The following is a 23,074-nucleotide window of genomic DNA, read 5'->3' as shown; positions in this document are numbered from 1 at the left end:
ATGAAATGATAATGAAATGAACCACAATGATAATGATGACAACAACAACATTGAAGATGATGAAGATGACGATGATGAAGATAATGAAAGTGACGACAACGACAGTGACAACAGTTATGATAGTGATGGTGATGATGATGATGATGATGATGATTATGATGACAGTGATGACATTCATCTATTTTTTATACCACTTATCCTTTTCAGGGTCACGGGGAAACCTGGAGCCTATCCCAGGAAGCATCAGGCACAAGGCGGGGTACACCCTGGACAGGGTGCAAGTCCATCGCAGGGCACAATCACATACACACTCACACACCCATTCATACACTACGGACACTTTGGACATGCCAATCAGCCTACCATGCATGTCTTTGGACTGGGGGAGGAAACCAGAGTACCCGGAGGAAACCCCCGCAGCACAGGGAGAACATGCAGACTCCACACACACAGGGCCACGGTGGGAATCGAACCCCCGACCCTGACGATGAGGTGAATGCGCTAACCACTAATCCACCGTACACCCCACAGTGATGACACAAGAATACCTTTCAACAGGTAAACTTTATTCTGATATTAATCAATAAAAATAGCTTTTTATGTGGTTTTAGTGTGACAAAGCGGGTTTTTATGGCAAAGTGGGTTATTTCGTTGAAAACAACAACAACAATAATAATAATAATAATAATAATAATAAATGTGACAATATGATATCAATATCAAGGTAAATTAGGTCAGAATACACTTTTCTGAGATACTGTAGATATTGTGGTCTTTTTTAAATAAGGTTTGTACCCTTTATTATTATTTTTTAAATAATTAAACATAAAGCTGATATGAAGTATCTGATTGTGTGCTGTACCACTTAATGTGCTGGAAGTCTCTTATGAAACCGATACAAAACAACAACAACAATAGTGAACACGTCGCTATGGCAACGCGCGAAGTACGGAAACCGCGCGGGAGCAGAGTTTTAAAAAAAGAAAAAAAAAAAGCGCGTGCGCCGAAACGCTGATGATGTCATCGACCTGCTGCGCGTGAGAGTGTCACTCCGCAACAACAATTTAAAACTCTCTCTCCCTCTGTGTGCGTCTCGCGCGCCGTTGTTGTTAGCTCCGTGGTCGCTAGCTCCGTGTGTTTCTCTCTGCCGTTATGAGTGAGGACAAAGCCAAGCTGTGTGACTCTTTACTCAGCTGGGTGAGTTACCAACCAATTCGCTTCAAATCCACCGACTCGCACTCTGTCCTGTGCTAGTTAACTCCCTGTCCCCTCGGGCTACCTGTTAGCCGGATCAGACTAGCATGCTAGCACAGCTTAACCTACCTAGCATCGTCTTTCACCGTGTTTATTGTTCAAAACACACCGGTTTACACACCGCAGGGTTTGATAACGGGTTTATGAGCTGATTCAGGTGTATTAAAGAAGATAAATACACTGAAAAGTGCTCCAGAAGTATACAAGTTTCAGTAAACAGTCCAGCGTGGAACAGGTGCAAACCGGGCACTTCCGGGTTTAATGCCTACGTCACGGTTCACGAAATCATACGTTTCATGATGATAATTATAATAATCATTTAATTCCTCAACATTTTAAATGCAGCTCAACGTGCTTTATAGTGTGAAGTACTTTTAAAACAAACAAACAAACAAACAAAAGTAGTAAAAAAAAAAAAAAGTAGATGATGATGATAATAATAGTGAGTTAAATGATCGTGTCAGTGCCACAAAGAGGAAAACAATAGCAGCATAAAATATAAAGACTTTATAAATCATGTAAAAACAATCAACATACACTAATGAATTAAAATATAACATTAGATAGGAAGTCTGAGTAAAGGTAAGGAAGAGAATAAAAGCTCAGATGAAGTGTGATGATTGATTATTGTTGTGATCCGGATCTGTGGAAAAGCTGTATCGAGTTTGTTCAGCGTTTGTTATCCTTGTCGTCTTTTTAAACGTGAAGCCTGAGATACACTGCTCTGTCTCTGTCTGCTTAAACGATATTTAAAATGCTCCACAGGATCGATTAGTGACTCCGGGTCCGTCCGTCGCGTCTAAAGTCTCACCTGTATCCACACTTAAGGTGTTGCGTAATCGAGGAAAGGCCACCTCGAGGCAACCTGATGCATCAGTAACACGACGCCAGTCCCCGGTCGTCTCCAACACCGCACCTGAGGAGAGATAGACGCCACGTTCCGTGCGCACTGTCGCAGTCTGATGATATTTACACAGTATGGCCAAAAGTATGTGGACAACTGACCATCACACCCACCCATGCGGTTAACTGTCACCACAACTGTAAAGAAAGTCTTCGTACGATTTCCCTTCACTGGAACTCAGAGGCCCAAACCCAAACCGTACAGTGGCAAGAAACTGATCCAATGTGCCACATGTTTCACCTGTTGTTCCACGGAGCGGTGAAATCATGCAAAGGGAAATTGTCCTCAGAGAACTAAGAATGAACACAACGTTAGGAATAAGAAGCTGAATTTGGAAATGAAATCCAAAAAATAATAATAATAAAACTGGGAACGTTAGATCGTTTACTAATCAAACATTTTACTGGGCTCGTACAGACGCTTCATGATGACATTCCAGGACTTTCAAGGACTTCTCGAGCACTGTTTGTTTTGTTTTCAAGGACTATACAAGAGATATTGTCATGTTGTCAGATAAAGGAAAGAGTATGAAATAGTGACTGAAACGCGGCAGTTTAAGAGGTCACATGTTCACCAGCAGTCGTTTCCCAGTCATTTCCGAGCTGCTGCTCTGCACTGTTAAAATCCTGATTTATGACCATGACGTCCTCTGACAAAATCACCGTACGCATAAGTTAGACAACGTGCGTGATTTCAGCGATATTTACTGTGCTGTGATTTCAGCGATATTTACATGTAAAATGATCGCTCTGAGAGAAAGGGAGAAGCGCATGAATGTGCTGCTCCTCTCTGCCCTCACTGAAGAGAGTAGCTGGAGAGCGAGAGCGGTGTACCTGCAGCGGGAAAGCAGGGCCTCGGGCTAGTGGGGCAGTACTGGCCACTCTCAAAGTAGCTAAGGTTTGCCCAAAAAGCCGCTAAATTTGTTGGTAGGTGCTTCGTTGAGGAAAAAACGTCACTAAGGGAGTCTGAGAAGTGGACCGGAGCGGTCTCTGTTAAAACGAGGGAGTGAGAGAGAGAGAGGGAGAGGATGAGGAGGAGGGGGGCTGCAGAGGAGGAGGGTCATATTTTAAGTGAAAGGATTGTATTTGTGTTCTAATGAAAATAAACACTTTTTACAGTTATTTATCGATTTCATATTTATTGACTTTTTTTATCATTTAAGCACGTTTTCAGCACCGGTAGATATTAAATGCTTTAAAGCTGGCTCTTTTCAAGGTTTTTCCAGTACCTTACATTTCAAAAAGCCCAATTCAGGCCCCTTTTACAAACCCTGATTTCAGTATTTACACACAGCGGTTAGCGTGGCGTTAGCTCTCTTGGTAGCACACAGGAAATCTTTAAAGATTAAGGTAAAGAGTTTGGGTTAAATGAAGTGTCATAACCCGTGTGTGCTCTGCAGAAGCAGAGGGATGTGTCGCTTTAACTGCCGCACATACAACATTACTTATGGTACTAACGTATTGACTATACTACTGTTTCAATTATACAGTGGCATCGGCGGTATTCTGAAGTGTTGAGATACTACTGTAGTAACCGTGTAACCCTCCTGTACACAAAGCGAGCTCCATGAAGACATGGTGTGTGTGTGTGTGAAGGTTGGAAGAAGGTGGAAGAAATGGAGTGTCCTGCACAGATCCCTGACCTCAACCCCACTGAACACCTTTGGGATGAACTGGAACTGGAGCCTCCTCACATCAACATCAGCACCTGACCTCATTCTCACTAACGCTCTTGTAGCTGAAGGATCACAAATCCCCACAGCCACGCCCCAAAATCCCCACAGCCACGCCCCAAAATCTAGTGGAAAGCCTTCCCAGAAGAGATAGTGGAGCGCGTTATAACAGTAAAGACAGAATCAATCTGGAACAAGACATTCACAAAAAAAGTGCACAAACGTCTTCGCCATATAGTGTATATCAGAAGCTTAGTTAGATAAAGCTTAGTGAGATAAAGTCTGTGACACCGTTATCATCAACATAGTGTGGTTGCTCGGTAACCATATTTGCCGTCTCGGGTTTGAATCCAAATGCGTATTAAAATCTCAGAAACGTGACGTAACGTACGTGACACTAACAGAATGGTGGAATCCGTGACAGCAAAATAAATAAAATAGTCACGTCATCATTCCTGTGTATTTTAAAGCAGCAGGCTGAGATCTTTCCAGATGTCCGTCTGCCTTTCAGACCTTCTCCATCAGCGGCTTTACACACAGCAACCTTTCTTCAGATGAGCTGTGCTAAATGGAGCAGAACGTTTAAAATGTCTTGATAAGACGCGTGGCGCATTTGTTTTAACAAAAGTCTGACCTCACCCCCCCACAGCTACGGACATTTAAGGTGCCATCATGTACGAGCAAACACGACCTCACCGACGGAGTGGCCATCGCTCACGTGCTGCACAACATGTAAGTGTGTGTCCCCCAAAACTTTGCGTCCTGAATATTCCACTTTTATTTATTTCTTGGTTTAATTTCTTGAACCGCTCTAACATCAGCACATTAGCCTCGCACCTCCAGGGTTGGGGGTTGGAATCCCACCTCCCCCTGGTGTGCGCAGAGCTTGCGTGTTCTCCCCGTGCTTCGGGGGGGTTTTCTCAGGGTATCCCGGTTTCTTCCCTCCCTCCAAAGACACGTGGGATGGAACCAGTACTTTCTTCTCAAATGTCTTGTGCGATATTGTAATTTTTTTTCAACTCGGATGGAAGCAAAAACTATTGAAACCGAAAACTTAGTAAATGTAGAATACTCTCATACCTCAGACCTGACCGTGAAGAGTGTTTTTGTTTATAAACACACGTCCGTCTTTACTCACGGTGTTCGTACACGTGGGCCGTCCCTTTATTTTTTCTTATGCGTTATGTAGGAGAAGTTTTCTAGTCAGTTTTGGGTAAAGAACCAAGATTTGTTTTTGTTTTGCTTTGTGAAATGTGTCGTCCTCTCTACACGCCTCCAGAGACCCGTCCTGGTTTAACGAGGCATGGGTGGGCAGGATAAAGGAGGAGACCGGAGACAACTGGAGGATCAAGGTATGTACATTCACAGCACAACTAATTCTTCAAACGGAGCTATCTAAGACTGACCTAATACCTTGTGTAGGAGAATCAGTTATGCTCCAGTTCATTATATATATATATATATATATTATATCTATCTATCTCCCGGTGTAATGTGACTGTAAATGTGTGTGTTTAGGTCAGCAACCTAAAGAAGATCCTCCAGAGCATGCTGGAATATTACCACGACGTGAGTACAGTATTTTTATTGATTATTCCTCGTCACACTCGGACGTGACCGGAGTCGTGTCTGATCACGGTGCAAAACAGGACGGGCTCGTGTACGATATTTCAGTGGCGGCTTCATGAAGACAGTTTTTCATTTAGAATCATTTATTGTTTTAATTCTAGGCGAGCCGCTGCAATCTCCATCATCTAATTCCTTTCTAATAAAAGCCATAAAATTCATTTTATTTTACATTTTTTAGATCCATTCTTCTGATTATGTAGTCTGTAAAGACTCCTCGGCCGTCTGAATCACGTTTAGTAGCAACGGATGTACTGTTTGAGCTCCAGAATCGGATGAGAGTCCGGCCTCCTTATTTATATTTATTTATATTTATATATGAGATGTAAAATATCTTAAAATATAAATGGTAACACACTTCAGTTCCATTTTGTTTATTCTAGGGAGGCTATATTTTCTAATAGATATTCTCTCTCTCTCTCTCTCTCTCTCTCTCTCTCTCTCTCTCTCTCTCTCTCTCAGGTGTTGGGGCAGCAGGTAGCAGACGTGCATGTTCCGGATGTGTCTCTCATTGGGGAGATGGGGGACGTGGCGGAGCTGGGTCGGCTGGTGCAGTTGGTGCTGGGCTGCGCAGTCAGCTGCGAGAAGAAGCAAGGTAGCCTGGGATACCAGACGGCCTTGCACCTTCCACGCGGATCATTAAGAGCAAGCGTTCACAGAAGTTTCTTTCCTCTGATGAGCTGATTAACTCGTGCTGGTGCGGCTGCAAATAACCGCGCTAATCATTTCCATAGTAACGGCTTTCCTAAAACTCCAGGGTGTTGACAGCCGCCCTGCATCATCACACCGCGTCATAATTGATTCGTTTCCTACAACAGCGTGACACATGAGTGTTTTATTCCGTGCATTAATAACAGTTGACTGTGTGTGTGTGTCTCTTCCTGTAGAACACATCCAGCAGATCATGACCCTCGAGGAGTCAGTCCAGCATGTCGTCATGACGGCCATCCAAGAGGTATACAACACTGTTTAGCCATCTCGGGTTTTGTTTTCCGTTACGGTGAAAAAAAACTACTTAATAATGTCCTCTACCCCAAATGTGTTCCACGTGTGTCCTGTGTCTGCAGCAGAGGTGTAAACCTGTACCTGTACCCATACCTGTACCTGTTTAGTGCTCCAGATATGTATACCTGTATTCAGATTTAAAGTGTGTTTGGCCTGACCTGAAACTTTCAGCATGTCTGTCCGAGGTTCTCCATAGAGGGATATCCCCAGAGCGAGGGGAAGGTTTTGTAGGATTTACGTGGACTTTTCATTGTAACAAGCGAAACGTTTCTCTGCGTTGAAATCGCTGGGACCAGGTCGTCTCTCCCCGCTGTCGAGTACGTCACACGTTTTTAACATGAGGAGAAAGCTCTCCAACATCAACCAGACTCCGTTATCCTTCACGCGTGTTTTATGAGACCGTACCGGTCTAAACCCCGTGAGAAATCTTTTATTTATTCAGTCAGCACTCTGGAAGAAACGTTTTAACGATCAGGAATCTCACATGACGCGTACGTGGGAATGGCGAGAAAAGTATTTGAACCTAATTGTCTCCGTGTTCACGTCTGTTTAGAGCACGTGTTTGTCTCGGGTACGTCAGAGCAACGAACCCTGCAGGCTGCACATCTACTGAGTCACGTTTTCAGAGAGATCCTGAGCATGTGACTGGTGTGACGGTCTAAAGTAAAAACCATCTGACTTACCTAGGGTTGTTTTGTGTGTGTGTGTGTGTGTTCTCCAGCTGCTTACCAAAGAGCATGTGGAGTCAGGAAGCCCAGACACATATGGAGACTTTGATTATCAGGTGAGTGTGTCACTACAACTCACTCAGACTCCATAAAAAACACCCTTTGTACTACTGTAATTTCTTTAGTAGCTAGCTTAATGTCGGCTAGCACTCATCACTCGCCTAAAAGCTAACAGAGAACAGGAATGCTAAACACACTACATCTACCTTCACGTAACTAACGTCTTTACACAGTAGCTCGTATGTTGTGCTTGTAAACTGTTTCACCGCTTGTTTTTTTTTTTTTTTTTTGCACTGCATGATGGGAATCAAAAGAACTATTACGATACTCCGATATAGCCGGAGACTGGACTATTCATATGGTTACATGTTTGTTTGGGGTTTATTTATTTATTTTTTTCATAACTTTTTAAGAATGAACGAACAGCTTTATGCTGTATAACCTCCTGTTGAGCCGCACATCCGGAGCACTAGCTGAAGAACAAGGAATAATTTAGGTGATTTTAAACGGTTTATTTCTGCATTCAGGATCGACCTTGTGCTTATTTGGCATAAGGATGAATTTTTTTCACCGTGTTGCACGACACAACACACTCAGTGGAAAGCGCTCTCCGCCCTCTTCCGCATACTCGAGCTCACAGATTGAGAGCACGGCCGGTTTAGCTCTCTTGGACTCCCGAGCCACGACGGAGACACGGTGCACTGTTAGTCCTCTAATCACGCGACGGAGCCACTGTTGTTGTAGTATGCTCCGTACAGAACATCTAATTAATACCATCCAGAACTAGATAGTAATGTGTGTGTGTGTGTGTGTGTGTGTGCGTGTGTGTGTGTACGAAAATGGTGTATAGCGTGTGATTTGCGACAGAGGCTTATGTAACATTACTGACGCTTGAACTCAGTTTCTCTCTTTCTAGTCGAGGAAGTATTATTTCCTGAGCGAGGAGCTGGACGTGAAGGACGACGCGTCTCAGCGCTGCAGAGAGCTCGAGCAGCAGGTGTGTGTGTGTGTGTTAACTGTGTGCATCTTCATTTGATTCAGAGTAGCGTGTGTGTACAGATATGTGAATATATCTAGTAATGTACATTAGATGCGTACACAGATGCTAGATTCTCCAAATAACATCATTGTTAATTGTGTTAATTACCATAATTAGCTATTAAGGCCGATATTTTAAAGTAAGCTCTTGCAGTGTGTGTGTGTGTGTGTGTGTGTGTGTGTGTGTGTGTGTGTGTGTGTGTGGTATGTAGACACAGCCGACCGGTCTGTGTGTCCTGTCTAACTGGTTTTGTCTCCCTGATTTGCTGCTTGCTCATAAAGGGACTGGGTAATATCAGAAGTGTGTGTGCGTGCATTTCAGAGCGCGGTTACAAAGCCCAGATATCTGCTTTGTACTTGATATCATTACACTGAAGATTAGACGTCTTGGTTTCAAACGGAACGTGATCAAAGCGTGACGTCGGGTTACCGTGGCGAAGTCAGTCCAGCGATTTTTGGCCCTGGAGGTGGATACACACACCGCTAGTATTAAAAAAGTCATTGTTCGTGGTAAAATCCCCAGTGCTGAAGTAAGTCCCTATATCTGTCCCTGTAACGCTTGTCGTAGGGCAGTGTGGGATTCGTCACGGAGACGCGATGTCTGCTATGTGAGTATCTCAGTATCGCAGTTATTAACGCCGAAACAAAAAGGCTTCCTCCGCACCGCGGACATCGTGTCGCTTTGGCACTGAGCAACACCTCTCCGTTTATCTCCAGGCCAGCCAGGCTTCAGCTTTGAGTAGCGCTGTGTCTACGTCTGTGTTTTCTCTCTAACGTCTAAAGCATGGAAGACTCCGCACGAGGACAAAACAAGACTAACCCCGCTCCCTGTTTACTGCGGCTCTAATCACGGCCTGTCAGGCCTGTGCATGCCACCCTGCGCTGTTCTGGTACTTCACTAATATATTTTATCAATCATTTCAAACCAAACACTAGTGTGTATGTCCCACAGGTACAGTAATTACTATGAGGTCAACGTGAACACGGTGTGATGCCGAAAGAACAGATAAATCTGCACCACGCCTCTGTCAGCTAGAAAACTTGGTCACGAATTCAAAAATGGAATGAAGGCCAGTGTTCAATGTAACAAAGCTTTATTGACCTTGAAAGGGTCTTTCATTATGGCCAGCATGAGAGAAAACAAGCCTCGAGCACTTTATTAGTGAGTTTTAGGACATTCGGTGTAGTTATGTACTTTTATTTGACTACTTTGTGTGTGTGTGTTCCAGCTGACTGTGCTGATGGAGGAGAAGTCCTCACTGCAGACCGAGCTCCAGTCGTTAAAGGAGAGACTCAGTCGCTGTGAACCTCAGGACGCTTCTACCACCATCACAGGAAAAAAGCTCCTGCTGCTTCAGAGCCAGATCGAGCAGCTGCAGGAGGAAAACTACAGGTCAGGCTCCCTCGCAGAGCTCCACACTGAGACCCATAGACACGGACTGAGACGTGCAGCTCCACGCTGAGACCCATAGACACGGACTGAGACGTGCAGCTCCACGCTGAGACCCATAGACACGGACTGAGATGTGCAGCTCCACGCTGAGACCCATAGACACGGACTGAGACGTGCAGCTCCACGCTGGGACCCATAGACACGGACTGAGATGTGCAGCTCCACGCTGAGACCCATAGACACGGACTGAGACGTGCAGCTCCACGCTGAGACCCATAGACACGGACTGAGACGTGCAGCTCCACGCTGAGACCCATAGACACGGACTGAGACGTGCAGCTCCACGCTGAGACCCATAGACACGGACTGAGACGTGCAGCTCCACGCTGAGACCCATAGACACGGACTGAGACGTGCAGCTCCACGCTGAGACCCATAGACACGGACTGAGACGTGCAGCTCCACGCTGAGACCCATAGACACGGACTGAGACGTGCAGCTCCACGCTGAGACCCATAGACACGGACTGAGACGTGCAGCTCCACGCTGGGACCCATAGACGCGGACTGAGACGTGCAGCTCCACGCTGAGACCCATAGACGCGGACTGAGACGTGCAGCTCCACGCTGAGACCCATAGACGCGGACTGAGACGTGCAGCTCCACGCTGAGACCCATAGACGCGGACTGAGACGTGCAGCTCCACGGTGAGACCCATAGACGCGGACTGAGACGTGCAGCTCCACGCTGAGGCCCATAGACGCGGACTGCAAATGATGTGTGTATGTGCGTGTGTGTAGACTGGAGACCAGCCGTGATGACCTGCGTGTACGGAATGAAGTTTTAGATAGAGAAGTGGCCGACCTGCAGCATCGCAACGAGGAGCTGACGAGCCTCGCCCACGAGGCTCAGACTCTGAAGGACGAGATGGACATCCTTCGGTACAGACACGTGTTAATATTACTTTTATATGTTTTACACTGTTATATAGTACCACTGCAAAAGTTCAGTAAAAACAAAAACCTTCACTAAAAACCTTCTGAGGAATTAAAATATTAATGTTAAGTTGATTTCATTTGAATTGATTGAAGCCAGTGAAAGGCCTTTAGCTGTAGGAGGAAACTCGGGGCATTGGGGGTCTCTTTAGGTTAGGCTCATGACTAAATCACATCACGCTTCTTCTTCCTCTCAGGCACTCGTCGGACCGCGTGAGCCGCCTGGAGGCGCTGGTAGAGACGTACAAGCGTAAACTGGAGGATTTGGGAGACCTGCGCAGACAGGTGCGTCTGCTGGAGGAAAAGAACACGGTGTACATGCAGCGTACCTGCGAGCTGGAGGAGGAGCTGCGCAGGGCTAACGCAGGACGCACACAACTGGAGTCCTACAAGAAACAGGTACAGCCCACACACACACGCAACGTGGGACAGCTGTGAGCATGTAGTCATCTTGGAGAAGTAATGTGAGATTATGGCATGTCCTCATATATTATACACTGAGGAACCCAACATAACGTCCTGCTTCAGGACGCCTGACTTTCATATCTCTCCTGCTTGAACAGGTGCTCGAGCTTCACACCAAACACTCGTCAGAGGCCATGAAGGCTGAGAAATGGCAGTTTGAGTACAAAAACCTTACCGAAAAATACGAGGCTCTGCTCAAAGAGAAAGAGGTACGACACGCACTGTGGGTTAAAAAAAACTGTGTTTTGGTCATACTATGATTCCAATAACATGCCTAAGACTTGCGCGCGTGTGTGTGTGTGTGTGTGTGTGTGTGTGTGTGTGTGTGTGTGTGTGTGTGTGTGTAGAGGTTGATATCTGAGCGGGACACACTGAGAGAGACAAACGAGGAGCTTCGCTGTGTTCAAGTCCAGCAAAAGTGCCTCAATCAGGCAGGTTAGTCGAGATGAAAATAAATATAAAAACAGTTGAAATGCAAATCAAGGTGTTGTGCTGTTTTATAAAACACAGAGTTAGTCAAGACTTGAGAGTTAACAATCAGTAGAGTAGTTATTATGATCATAAATTAACAATATAATAATAGTCCTCTCTAAAACTGTTTCTAAAACTAGAATACTAGTTATACTAGTAATAATGCTAATACTAGTACTACTAATAATAATAGTTTTTTATTTATGTTGCACTTTTGACGTGCTTTACAGACAGCGAAGAATTAATCAAATTATAAATAAATAAAAATCATGTAAATAAGTGGTTTATTTATACCACAGTGCGGTTGAATTCTCGAGTCTGATTGGTCAGAAAGTGTGTGCTTTCGTTCATTATTAATGTGCTGGTTCTGATACGTTATCGTTTCTATAGCAACACCTCGTACGGAGGGGCTTGTACGGCGGATGCGGCACGTAATCTAGCACTAATGATAAACGGGTTTAAAACGGTGTTGTGTAGAATGGTGAAACATGTAATCATTGATGTGGTGGGAAATATTTTTTAGCTGGGGAACATTCACAGAAGGAGTCTCGGGTGTCGGCGCTTTACACGTCGTGCTGCGTCACTTTAATCCTAAATCAGCCAGTTAGGAGCTACTTTTAGGCCTTATTGTAAATATGGCCCCTGATTTTGGATTGAACTGGCCTGAACCTGAAGTTTCATTTAGGTGAGGGTGTACGCTGTGTGTTACGGCAGTATGGCGTGATGGTGACGAGTTTCTGTGTGTTGACGCTTGCAGGTTCTCTGGTTTCTGACAGCGGCGCAGTGGGAAACCTGGCGTCTGAGATCATGCCCACAGAGTTCAGGTAAACACACGTACACAAACCCTCATTTACATTCATATGTGTGTTATTTACGAGCAAACATGCCCCAACGACGTATGTAGCTGGTTGCTGGGGCTAAATTATTTACTAATTCATTGTCAGGACTGTGAGTGTAGTATTTATTGTTATTTATGATGCAGATAACGAGGGAGATGACTTGAACCATGAATCATGACTGTGTAAAATGTTACACTTCAGTTTGATTTACAGTTTGATGCAGCAGGACGATGCAAAACTCTGAGCATCCACGCCCTTTACGATCAGATCTTTCAAGTGGGGTGCTCGGTGGCTTCGTGGTTAGTACGTGTGCCTCGCACCTCCAGGGTCGGGGGCTCGAATCCTGCCTCCGCACTGTGTACGCGGAGTTTACGCCCTGTGTTCTCCCCGTGCTTCGGGGGTTTCCTCCGGGTACTCCGGTTTCCTCCCTCAGTCCAAAGACACGCGCTGTAGGCAGATCGGCATCTCTAAATTGTCCGTAGCATGTGAAAAGGGTGTGCGATTGTGCCCTGTGATGGGTCGGCACCTCGTCCAGGGTGTCCCCCGAGTCCCCTAGGATAGGATGGATGGATGGATCTTTCAAGTGCACGTGCTTTTAAAATTAATAAATAAATAAATAATAGTGTCTAAACAATTGCCCTTCCTGTTTGTGATGCATCATGTTCAATAAGCAGTGGTCGAACCCTGATGAATTACCGACCCTGTTATCTCCGTATTTCACTCTGATGGTGATTTTCATCTTGACAGCCCTCTCTCTCTCTCTCTCTCTCTCTCTGTCTGTCTCTCTCTCTCTCTCTCTCTCTCTCTCTCTCTCTCGAAGGGAGACGATGGTGCGTCTTCAGAACGAGAATAAGATGCTGTGTGTTCAGGAGGAGACGTACAGACAGCTGCTCGGTGAGGTGCAGGCCCAGCTTGAGGAAGCACAGCGCAGCCAGAACACACTCGAGACCCAGAACAGGTTCTCTTTCATCATCATGATGTGTCAGGGTTTTTTATTTTGAGTGAAGGGTATGGGTAAAACCCATCAGCATTTAGGTCAGTTTCCGAAAACTATGTATGTGTGAGCATGCCTACGCTATGTGTGTGTGCGTTTATGTATGTGTTTGCGCACATCATTTCCCATCCTCAGAAGGCAGTGTGGGCTGATAAAGCAACAGATTGCATCACAAATGTTGCCCACACTCTGCATGCCTGGTAGGGGTGAGATTTACGGGCTATTGATGCACTTTCCATTAAAAAGAAAGAAAGAAACCATTTGTGATGAGGTCATTTATGTGTAAACGCCGTATGGTAGTGCTTTATACAGAAGAGTGAGAGTCCAATCCCACGCAGCACGGTGTGTGTGTGTGTGTGTGTGTGTGTGTGTGTGTGTGTGTGTATATTTGATGACCTTATCGAGTCAGTACAAAAGCATTTTCGATTCACAAACATCAGTTTCGCTGCAGAAATAAGACGCGAGTGTGACAGTCAAAGTCTCCAGAAGAACCGTGTCTGGTTCTGTAAGCCTCTCAGAAACATTTCATTATAAAACCGCACCGATTCTACCTCAGACTGATGATGCATTTTTTTATCATTAGCAAAGAGTCGTCACACCAAATATCACCTTTGTTTCATTTATTACTGTTTACTGCTCTTCATAGTATTTTTTTTTTTTTTTAAATGTAGGAAACATTTTAATTTCATTACTGTTGAAGGCATTTTCGCTCTACAGCGTTTCTTTGCATGCGCCTAAGACTTTTGCACAGTGCTGTACATTTTTAATCCATAAATATCAGTTGCTTTTGGTCGTTTGGTTTGAAATGAGAGAAAGGGACGTGGAAACATTTGGACTTGTTGTTAGTAACTAACAGAAGAGGTGCATGCGCACAGTTTTGTTCTACACCATGAGCTGGCTTTGTGCGCAGGGGCATGGTCATGCTGGAGCAGGTTTGGGCCTCTGAGCTCCAGTGAAGGAGAACTGGATTATTCTGTACACCTGTGTGCTTCGAACTTTGTGCTAACCGTTTGGAGAAGTAACGGTCATATGGGTGTCATGGTCAGGTGTCCACACACTTTTGGCCTTCTAGTGTATTTTGGCGTATACTTTCCTTGCGTGTTACAGAAACAGCTCGCGCGTACTCTGTACTTATTTACATTTCCCAGAAAGAAAAAACATGCTACTCACTCCTTACATTTTAATGTCGAACTTCAAAGTACCGGTTAGAAATCTCGAAAGTCTCTTCTTCTCTCACCTCGCCAGTGACTGTACGCTTTACGTATAGATCAGTCTAACACACTCCCACGCATCTCACTTCCATTTCAGTTTAGACCGTCCAATCAGATTCTTCTAGAACTGTCAAGAAGTTCTAGAAGAATCTAGAACTGTGACGGTTCGTTATCTGTTCTTATTATCCGCTTAAATCCGTCACACACTTTTGAGTACGTTTAAATAAAGTTGCACCCTTGTAACTTTCACTCGAGTACACTTCTGGTTTCAGTTTTAAGACGTTGTTACATTATCTGCACTTTCATCTGCACTTTCAGTCTCTTTTTCTCTGTGCGTTCTCTCCTCCGCTGCGTGTGGACCCAGTGTAATGAAATTTCACTTATTTCTGTCAGAAATAGTGTTGATCTACAGTCATCTAGAGCTTCACAAACGGTTCTAACCACTCTCACTCGTTCATTTCTCTCTCTCTCTCTCTCTCTCTCTCTCAGGTTGAGTCAGCAGCAGATAGCCGAGCTGCGTTCTCAGGTCGAGGACCTACAGAAAGCTCTCCAGGAGCAGGACAGCAAATCTGAGGACGTGAGTTGTTCATATATGTATATATTCACACACACACACCCTTACTTTGCATGTACACACACACACACCCTTTGGTGATTGATGCTTTGTCGGCAGTCACTCTTGATTCACAAAAGTGCGGGAAAGAATAAAATGTACACAATTTCCTCTCTCGTCTCTCAAGTGGTCTTTGTTTGTTTCATTAGACCTGCCCTGGAGCACGACGCCCATGTAGCATGTAGCAAATTCTGCACCGTATAGCCACCAGCTCATAGCCACTCGTTTAGCATCGCATCCCAAACAAGAGAACTGACCTCAGTGACACCGTGTGTATATAAACAGTTTCTTTTAAAAAGCAGAATCTGTTACTCAGATTTGAACTGGTGTCATCAACAGAATTAATTCTTCCAAACTGTAAGCCTAGGAAATGTGGAAAGCCACGCCTCCTTTAAGCAACTTTAAGTTGCGCTGATTTAGACATGCAGTCTTGCTGGTTAGCGACGTTAGCGCACCGTTCCCATTGGCACTGAGATGAGGGGGGGAATTGTGTACTCTTTCGTCTGTGATGGATCAGCCCGTGTGAGTACTGGTGGATCTTTACACACATGATCTCGTCAGATCACGGTTGATGATTCGGCTCGGAGGTCGACGTGTGATTTGAAGTGATTTCCTGCTTACGATTTTGAAACGCAGAGTGTAAAATGTACTCGGGATTGCTGCTTGTTTGATGCGTGTTTGAAATGATAACACCTTGTTTGCTTTGCGTTGTGGTGAACTTACGAATGAAACTCCTGCTTGATTCTGTCTCTCCCCGCCGACCCTACCCAATCCACCAATCGGCTGCTTCTTAGGCCATCGTAAGTACCGCCCATACACGCCTGTCTGCCTGCTGTTAAGAGTTATTAAGTGTACATTAGGGGTTGCGCTAACCAATAGGACATGTGGAATACACAGCTTCTCTGCAGTTCCTCTAACATTCTCATATAATGATGTAAAACTGTGAAAACTAGTCATGCAACCCCTACTGTATGTTTATACTTTATCTGTAATCCAGGGGCATCAGACTCCAGTCCAAATCCAGTGAGAAATGATCGTGGTCAGTGTGGCAAAGAGAGACGTTGCGGTGCATTAAACCCACACCGCACTAATGATCCGTATAGTTTGTGTCCGGTTCATTTTTATTCGTTTATTTTTCTTTCCCCGTATGTAACAGTTCTCCATTCTGATTGGTCAGAAGGTGTCGATTAGTGCCGCTGGTCTTTTAAAGTCACAGGTTTTATATTAACGCGCTCGTTCTGACACGTTATCGTTTCTCGTACGCTCCACAGGTGTTCAGTGACGATACGTTCGTTTGCCAATTGTTGAAGGAGTCTCCAGTGTCGGCGCGTTGTAACGTGTTTTTTGTTTTCTGTTTTTAACTTCGAGGGGGCGGGGGAGGGGGGAGGCTGGTTTATAGCTGCTGTGGCGTAAGTGAGAACGGGAGCATGTCACGTGGATGTTCCGCAACATTAACTGTAACTATGAATGGATGAATTTTCAATTCCGACGTATTGTTCTTGAATAGAATAAAATGAACAGCGCACTGTTGTGTGGTATGAGAGGAATAAAACACTTCGGAACAGAATAAGCGTCGGGGTGGGAACAGTCACTTCACTCCGTTTGGATTCTTTTATTTCTTGCGTAATACACGTTCGGTTCACTGTGACGTCACTCGCTGCCACTGACTTGCGTTCATATCTAAAAATATAATAATAATTGCTTAAACATTCATTTTATATGCATTTCTAGTGTACAGGAAGCTCTGTTTTAATTACACCACTGTTGGGCTGATGCTTATAAGTCATGTTGGACATGATGATGATGATGATGATAATGATGATGATTAACTCATCACACCCTTTCTTTCTCCTCCACTCCTTCAGTCATCTCTGCTGAAGAAGAAACTGGAAGAGCATCTGTGAGTACGTGGTCAGGGGAGTGAGTGAGTTACAAGCTGACCCAGTGTGTGATTAGAGGGGGTCTAAACGTGTGTGTGTGTGTGTGTGTGTGTGTGTGTGTGTGTGTGTGTGTGTGTGTGTAGAGAAAAGCTACATGAAGCCCACTCCGATCTGCAGAAGAAGCGAGAAGTGATCGATGACCTGGAGCCCGGCGTGGACAGTAACAGTAATCCTCTGCTTTATATAGCATTTTGTTCACGTCGCAGTATTAACACAGGATTGATACACACACACTCCTCCGTTACTAACCGAACGCCTTCCCTCTGTGGCGGTTACAAAACGAGGAGTTTAGAGCGGGAGAGAAATAAACACGGGTCTCGCTTGTGTGTCTCTCAGTGGCGAAGAAGATCGATGAGCTGCAGACGATTCTGAGAAAGAAGGATGAGGACATGAAGCAGATGGAGGAGAGATACAAGTGCTACATGGGAAAAGCTCGGACGGTGAACACACACACTCTCTCTCTCTCTCTCTCTCTCTCTCTCTCTTGCAAGAGATAAATATTTCAGCAGTGTGTTGATGTCACTCATCTTCATCAATCCTTTAGCTTCTCTAATACTTGAATATATAACGAAACCTTTATTATTATCATTATTATTGAGGAATAACAAAAAACCCCACTTAACTTGATTATTCTCACGCCTCTTAAGTTTGGCGGACATGTTTACCCTGAGATTAGAGCTGAAGAGTAAAGGGTTAACGGTTTTGCGTAAGGGCCTGACGGGAACCGTGTGTGTGATCCATGCCGAGATGTGAACTGCTTTCAGTTACTAGCGCAAGAACCTTAACTACTGACCGCCCACTGAGTTTATAGAACAAGTATGCACTGCAAATACACTACACACACACACACACACACACATACACACACACACACCTTTTACTGGCAGATGCATGTTGAATATAGAGTGTGTGTGTGTGTGTGTGTGTGTGTGTGTGTGTGTGTGTGTGTATATATACACACTTGACTCAGCACTGTAGCTGCATTTAGCTGCTCCTCGATGCTCAGTTTCGTTATTACGATGGTTTTCTTCTTTCTGTTTGAAATAGTGTACTGTATTTCACCTGCAGTCTGTAATCTGGAACAATTTAACTTTCTGTGACTGTCTGCATCATTCAAGCGTGTGTGTGTGTGTGTAGGTGATAAAGAAACTGGACCCGAAGCAGAAGCCCAACTCTGTCGGTCCTGAGGTCCAGGCCCTGAGGAACCAGCTCTCGGAGAGAGACAAGAGAATCCAACATCTGGAGGTGAGACAGCACTCTGAGGTTTGTGCTGAGGATTATGGGTAAACGGTCACGTCCTGTGACTGACCGATTGCCGAGATGGATGATTCCTGAGGCTGTGCGGTTTAGCGGGACGTCTGTGCCGATGAGGCTCCGGAGAAAACGTGTCCCGTAAAAACCCTCAAACGAATTACACATGCAAAAGCACCCAATACAAACAAATAAACGATTCTTTTCCATCGCTGCTGTTCGTGATCCACACGTACCTCCTACATTACTACATTTATTAAGAAAATATTCCGATTTATTAAGAAAACTTAGTTTCTTCACTTTTTTCACAATTTTTTATTTGTAAAGCTCTTAATATCACAATAACACGGATTATAGATTATAATCTCCTTCATACCATGTGTAGTGTGATGTCTGTGTTGATATCAGAGCATGCTGCTATGATTACTTCTAAAAATGGAAGCCGTGTAAGTCGGCGCTCATTTTTACGACTCGTTTTTCAGCCTTTTTTTTTTTTGTGCATGTTTTTGTGGAATTTAGTTTTTTCACACCCTGGGACCCAGAAAACACCTTCTCACCACTGCTCTGAAATGAATTTCTTTCTTTCTTTCTTTTCTATGACGGTAATACAGATTTTAATGTTGATAACCGGTAACATCGACCGATTTTAACTTTATACAGACCGAAAATGAATGTTGGTTCCCTGTGACATCACTAGCATGAGTGTGCATTGCTGCTGTTTACTTAGACATGACACATAGCAAAACACTTCTGGGTAACGCTAACACAGCTTCAAAACAGCCCACTTTCCTAACCTAGACTCTCAGCGCTTCAGCAGCGGTGTGTGAGTCACGAGCGCCCCCTAGTGTCCTGCAGTGTACTCGCGCTTTCATAACACTATACACTTCTTAAATCATTTTAAAAATGATATACTGCTCGTGTCTGTCTCTCTCTCTCTCTCACACACACACACATGCACGCAGTATTACTGCACAAACAATAACACTCATGCTGTGTGTGTGTGTGTGTGTGTGTGTGTGTGTAGCGTGATTTTGAGAAGAGCCGGTCCAGACATGATCAGGAGGAGAAGCTGATCATCAGTGCCTGGTACAACATGGTAAGAAATCGGTCTCTGATCTAGAACAGTATTATTACTTTTACCCCCTAATCCCGTTGTTACAGCTTTGTAGCGTGAACTAGATGAAGTTTCTCCTGTTGCTCATAAAAAAATAAAAAACGTTTTTCTTTTCCGTTAATTGACTGTTCAGAGTCGATAAACACACGCCCCCTCTGATTGGCTGTTTATGAAGGTATCCGAGTCGTGATTATATGCGTTGCCATACGTGTAACTTGTTTCCTGGACATTTCACAACGTTTAACGTAACTCTAAACGGATAAAAATGAAGGTCTGATGTGTCGTTCTTTAATAGAAAATTTAACATTTTCTGTAAGAGGAATAAAACACTTCAGGGTGTGCTTTAAAAAAAAAAAAATAATAATAATAATGAAGGTCACAGTAGTAAGAGGGACTCATCACACCGCCGCGGGGCTGATTATTTTCCTGTAACAGAACGACACGGCGTGATTTATTCCTCCTCTTCTCCTCATTGTGTTGTGTTGTCTCTGTGTGTGTGTGTGTGTGTGTGTGTGTGTGTGTGTGTGTGTGTGTGTGTGTGTGTAGGGAATGGCTCTCCATCAGAAGGCGGTGGAGGAGCACGCTGGTTCTCCTGGTCAGGCTCAGTCCTTCCTCGCCCAGCAGAGGCAGTTCACACAGGCACGGAGAGGCCTGAGCGCTCGCCTCCAGCCCAGATAACACACACACACACACACACACACACACACACACGGTGTGAGTTTAATACGCCACATTGTGACTCCTGCCTTAAACTCTCCTCTCTCTGTTCTGCTGTGAGACTCTTCCTGTTCCTCCAGAGGATGTGACCCTACATGCTGCTGACTGCTGAAATACATCTCTCCTTTTTTTTTTTTTGAAGATGGACTAGGAATGAGGAGGGGGGGGGTTGTCGTCCGTCCTCTCCTCTCCTCTCCTCTCTTTAATTGAATAAGATGAACAGGGTTCAGTTTAAAAGTGCTTTGATCTGCCGCCGTTATTATTTGAGTCAAATTTTTCTATTCGCAAAGCGAGTGTCTATAAAACCACCTGATCAGTCGGGAATCAGGACTTTATCGCTTAATAGTTTATTTGTTGTTGCTGTGCTTTACTTCTTTTCTCTTTCTCCGTCTCTGTGTATTAAGCCGATCAGTGTTCGTGTTCGTCTGTTGAGGCATGTCTGAGTTTCGAGCTTGTTGTTTTTTTTTTTTTCTTTAATCACTTTGATTTTAACATTTTCCTATTTCCTCTGTTGAGTTTTTATTCTTTATCTCTTTTAACTATTCTAGATAGAGTTTTAGCCAGCTTATTATTATTATTATTATTATTATTATTATTATTATTATTGGCACTTCCTCTTTTCTTTTTTCTTTTTTTTTTTTTAAATCCAGTCGTCTTTTAGCACCTTAGCAGAAGTAAAAATGCGTAGGCGGTGATGAAGTAGCTTTTCTTTAGTAGTATGATCCTGTTTTTGTGTGTTTTTTTTTTTTTGCCGTGATACTGTGAGAGTGAACACAGCTCGGTGCCTTTCTCTCGGTGACCGTTCTTCCCTGAGAGCGCTCGCTACTCCACTGATGGACGATCTCTAGCTGGGCTTCGTCACGTGGACGAGAACGAAAACCAAAAACCAGCACGTTGATGATATTCTATCGCTCTGCGTCTCAGTCTCGGACTGCGTCTTATTTATTCTCATGACCAGGTTTAATCGCTTACCTCGGAGCATGTGCACGCCAACACGCTGGAACTTCAGCGCACTGACCCGAGAACATAAGTGTTGGCGTTGCATCATGTCTTCATGTGTAGTTTCTCCACTTCGAAAAACACTACGGATTCCACGATACCAGTTACACAACGAAAGTGCAGGACGCGAACGGCGATACGACCGCGTTATTAATACCCTCACCGTGAACGACGTGAGCGTTCCGAGACGGCTTGTGGACGCGCTTGTAAAAACACAGTACCCGATTGGACGCTGCTTCCTCTTGCTCCTTGTGAAATACTTTTTGTTTTGCGTATCGCGTCAAGAGTATGGTGACGTGAAGGTTTCGCCGTATCGCCCGCCCCTGAACTCGAAGCCGTCTGCAGTTTATTTCTAACTAACGAACCACCAGAAGTCCGTCGAGCCCTGAAGCAAGCGACGCCACTGTCCCACCGTCACGACGGGGGTTTAGTAAAACCTCTTTCCCCTCACTTACAGATATTCAACAGCGTCCGATACGTGAGCTGCGTTTTAACCCAGCTGGAGATCTGGAACAGCGATGACATGCTGAAAAACTAATTATACACCGTGTTCTCTGTACTCCAAAGACGCACTCCCTGCTGAAACAACAACAACAGAAACCCTCATAGAATTTGTAATGGTTATAATGGGAATTATATTGGTTTTAATGGAAACTGTAATGGTCCCTGTGGACCTCTACTGGTAATTTGTTGTTGTTTCTAATGGTGGAATGTTCTGTTCTGTTTTGCTGATGGTTTGTAATGGCGTTTGTAGTGGAAACCATTAGAATTTCTGTCATGGTTTCTGTTTATATTGTTGTTGTTTTTTTGGATAACAGCAGAACTGATTATATTTACAGGTACCTGCAGAATTCTGGTGTTAGGCTTTTCTTCTTTATTGTAGCGAATATCTCAACCGAGTGTAACTTAAACAAGCTACAATGGGTTTTTATTTTTATTATTTTTAAGTGATGAGCATACCAAAGTACGATGATTGATTTTTCTTTTTTTTTTCTTTTTAAAGCTGTGAATGGAGGTACGTGATGTTGACACTACTGTTTAGATTTAACACTAAAGAACTGTTTTCTGGCTCCAAAGCGCTGGAACAAGATAACCCAACATGGCTCGTGCTGAAAGAGTGACCGAGTGACCTGTTAGCTTCCGTTTACTAGGAGTGTGTGTGTGGATTGATTTTGGAGCTGTAAAGTCTTATGAATATAACTGTATTGGGGTTTTCTTTTGTGTGTTTTTACACTGGACACTTGTTTCATTCTGAGGTGTGTTGATTTGATGTGTGTGTGCATGTTCATTATTTTGGGGTGTGTGTGTGTGTGTGTGTGTGTGTGTGTGTGTGTGTGTGGTGTGTGTGTGTTATGAATGTAGCTGGGAGGTGATGACGGGTCGACACTCGGGTTGTACACCACGTTAATGTTCAGCGTTCCCCCCCCCCCCCCCCCCCGCAATAAACACCTGACGGATCCAGAGAACAGAACGCGTCTGGAGTGTGTGTCGTTATTGAGTGTTCATCAGTTTACTTCCTGCCCCTGTAAAGACACGTTTAGAGAACATCACCCCACGCTGCTGCGGCTCAGCTCTTCACACATTCTGACCAATCAGAACTAAGCTTTCTAGAACCACAGCTCCGACCGTAGCGCGGGTTTACATTTAATGCACTCGTTCTGATGCGTTACCGCTTCTATGGTAACAGCGCACTCACAAACATTTTGTTTTTAAAGTTGTTAATAATTGATATGGTGAAGTTTTCTGTAAGGAGACATTTATTAACGTTTATGGAAGGAGGCTCCAGCCTCAGGGCTTGGTAACAGTCGGAGGTAAAGCTGTAAGGTTTTCAGTACACAGACAGAGA

The 23,074-nt window shown here is 44.3% G+C and overlaps 1 protein-coding gene across 1 annotated transcript; it reads left to right on the top strand.

Annotated features, from left to right (window-relative positions):
• The first annotated feature begins 862 nt into the window (after positions 1–862).
• LOC128615775 (protein Hook homolog 2-like) lies at positions 863–22,642 on the top strand. Its single transcript, XM_053638101.1, has 22 exons — positions 863–1,197; positions 4,480–4,562; positions 5,110–5,182; positions 5,349–5,399; positions 5,919–6,051; positions 6,344–6,411; positions 7,183–7,245; positions 8,106–8,186; positions 9,457–9,620; positions 10,420–10,560; positions 10,812–11,013; positions 11,178–11,288; positions 11,427–11,514; positions 12,308–12,374; positions 13,210–13,347; positions 15,084–15,171; positions 17,073–17,107; positions 17,231–17,313; positions 17,484–17,587; positions 18,285–18,392; positions 19,423–19,494; positions 20,059–22,642. The coding sequence occupies exons 1-22, from the start codon at positions 1,153–1,155 to the stop codon at positions 20,188–20,190; spliced, it is 2,130 nt and encodes a 709-aa protein (XP_053494076.1). The 5' UTR covers positions 863–1,152; the 3' UTR covers positions 20,191–22,642.
• The last annotated feature ends 432 nt before the right edge of the window (positions 22,643–23,074 follow it).

The sequence above is a fragment of the Ictalurus furcatus genome, chromosome 12, assembly GCF_023375685.1.
Source record: "Ictalurus furcatus strain D&B chromosome 12, Billie_1.0, whole genome shotgun sequence".
NCBI lineage: Eukaryota > Metazoa > Chordata > Actinopteri > Siluriformes > Ictaluridae > Ictalurus > Ictalurus furcatus.
Note: the sequence above shows the minus strand (reverse complement) of the source record. Positions and strands in the feature narration are given on the sequence as shown.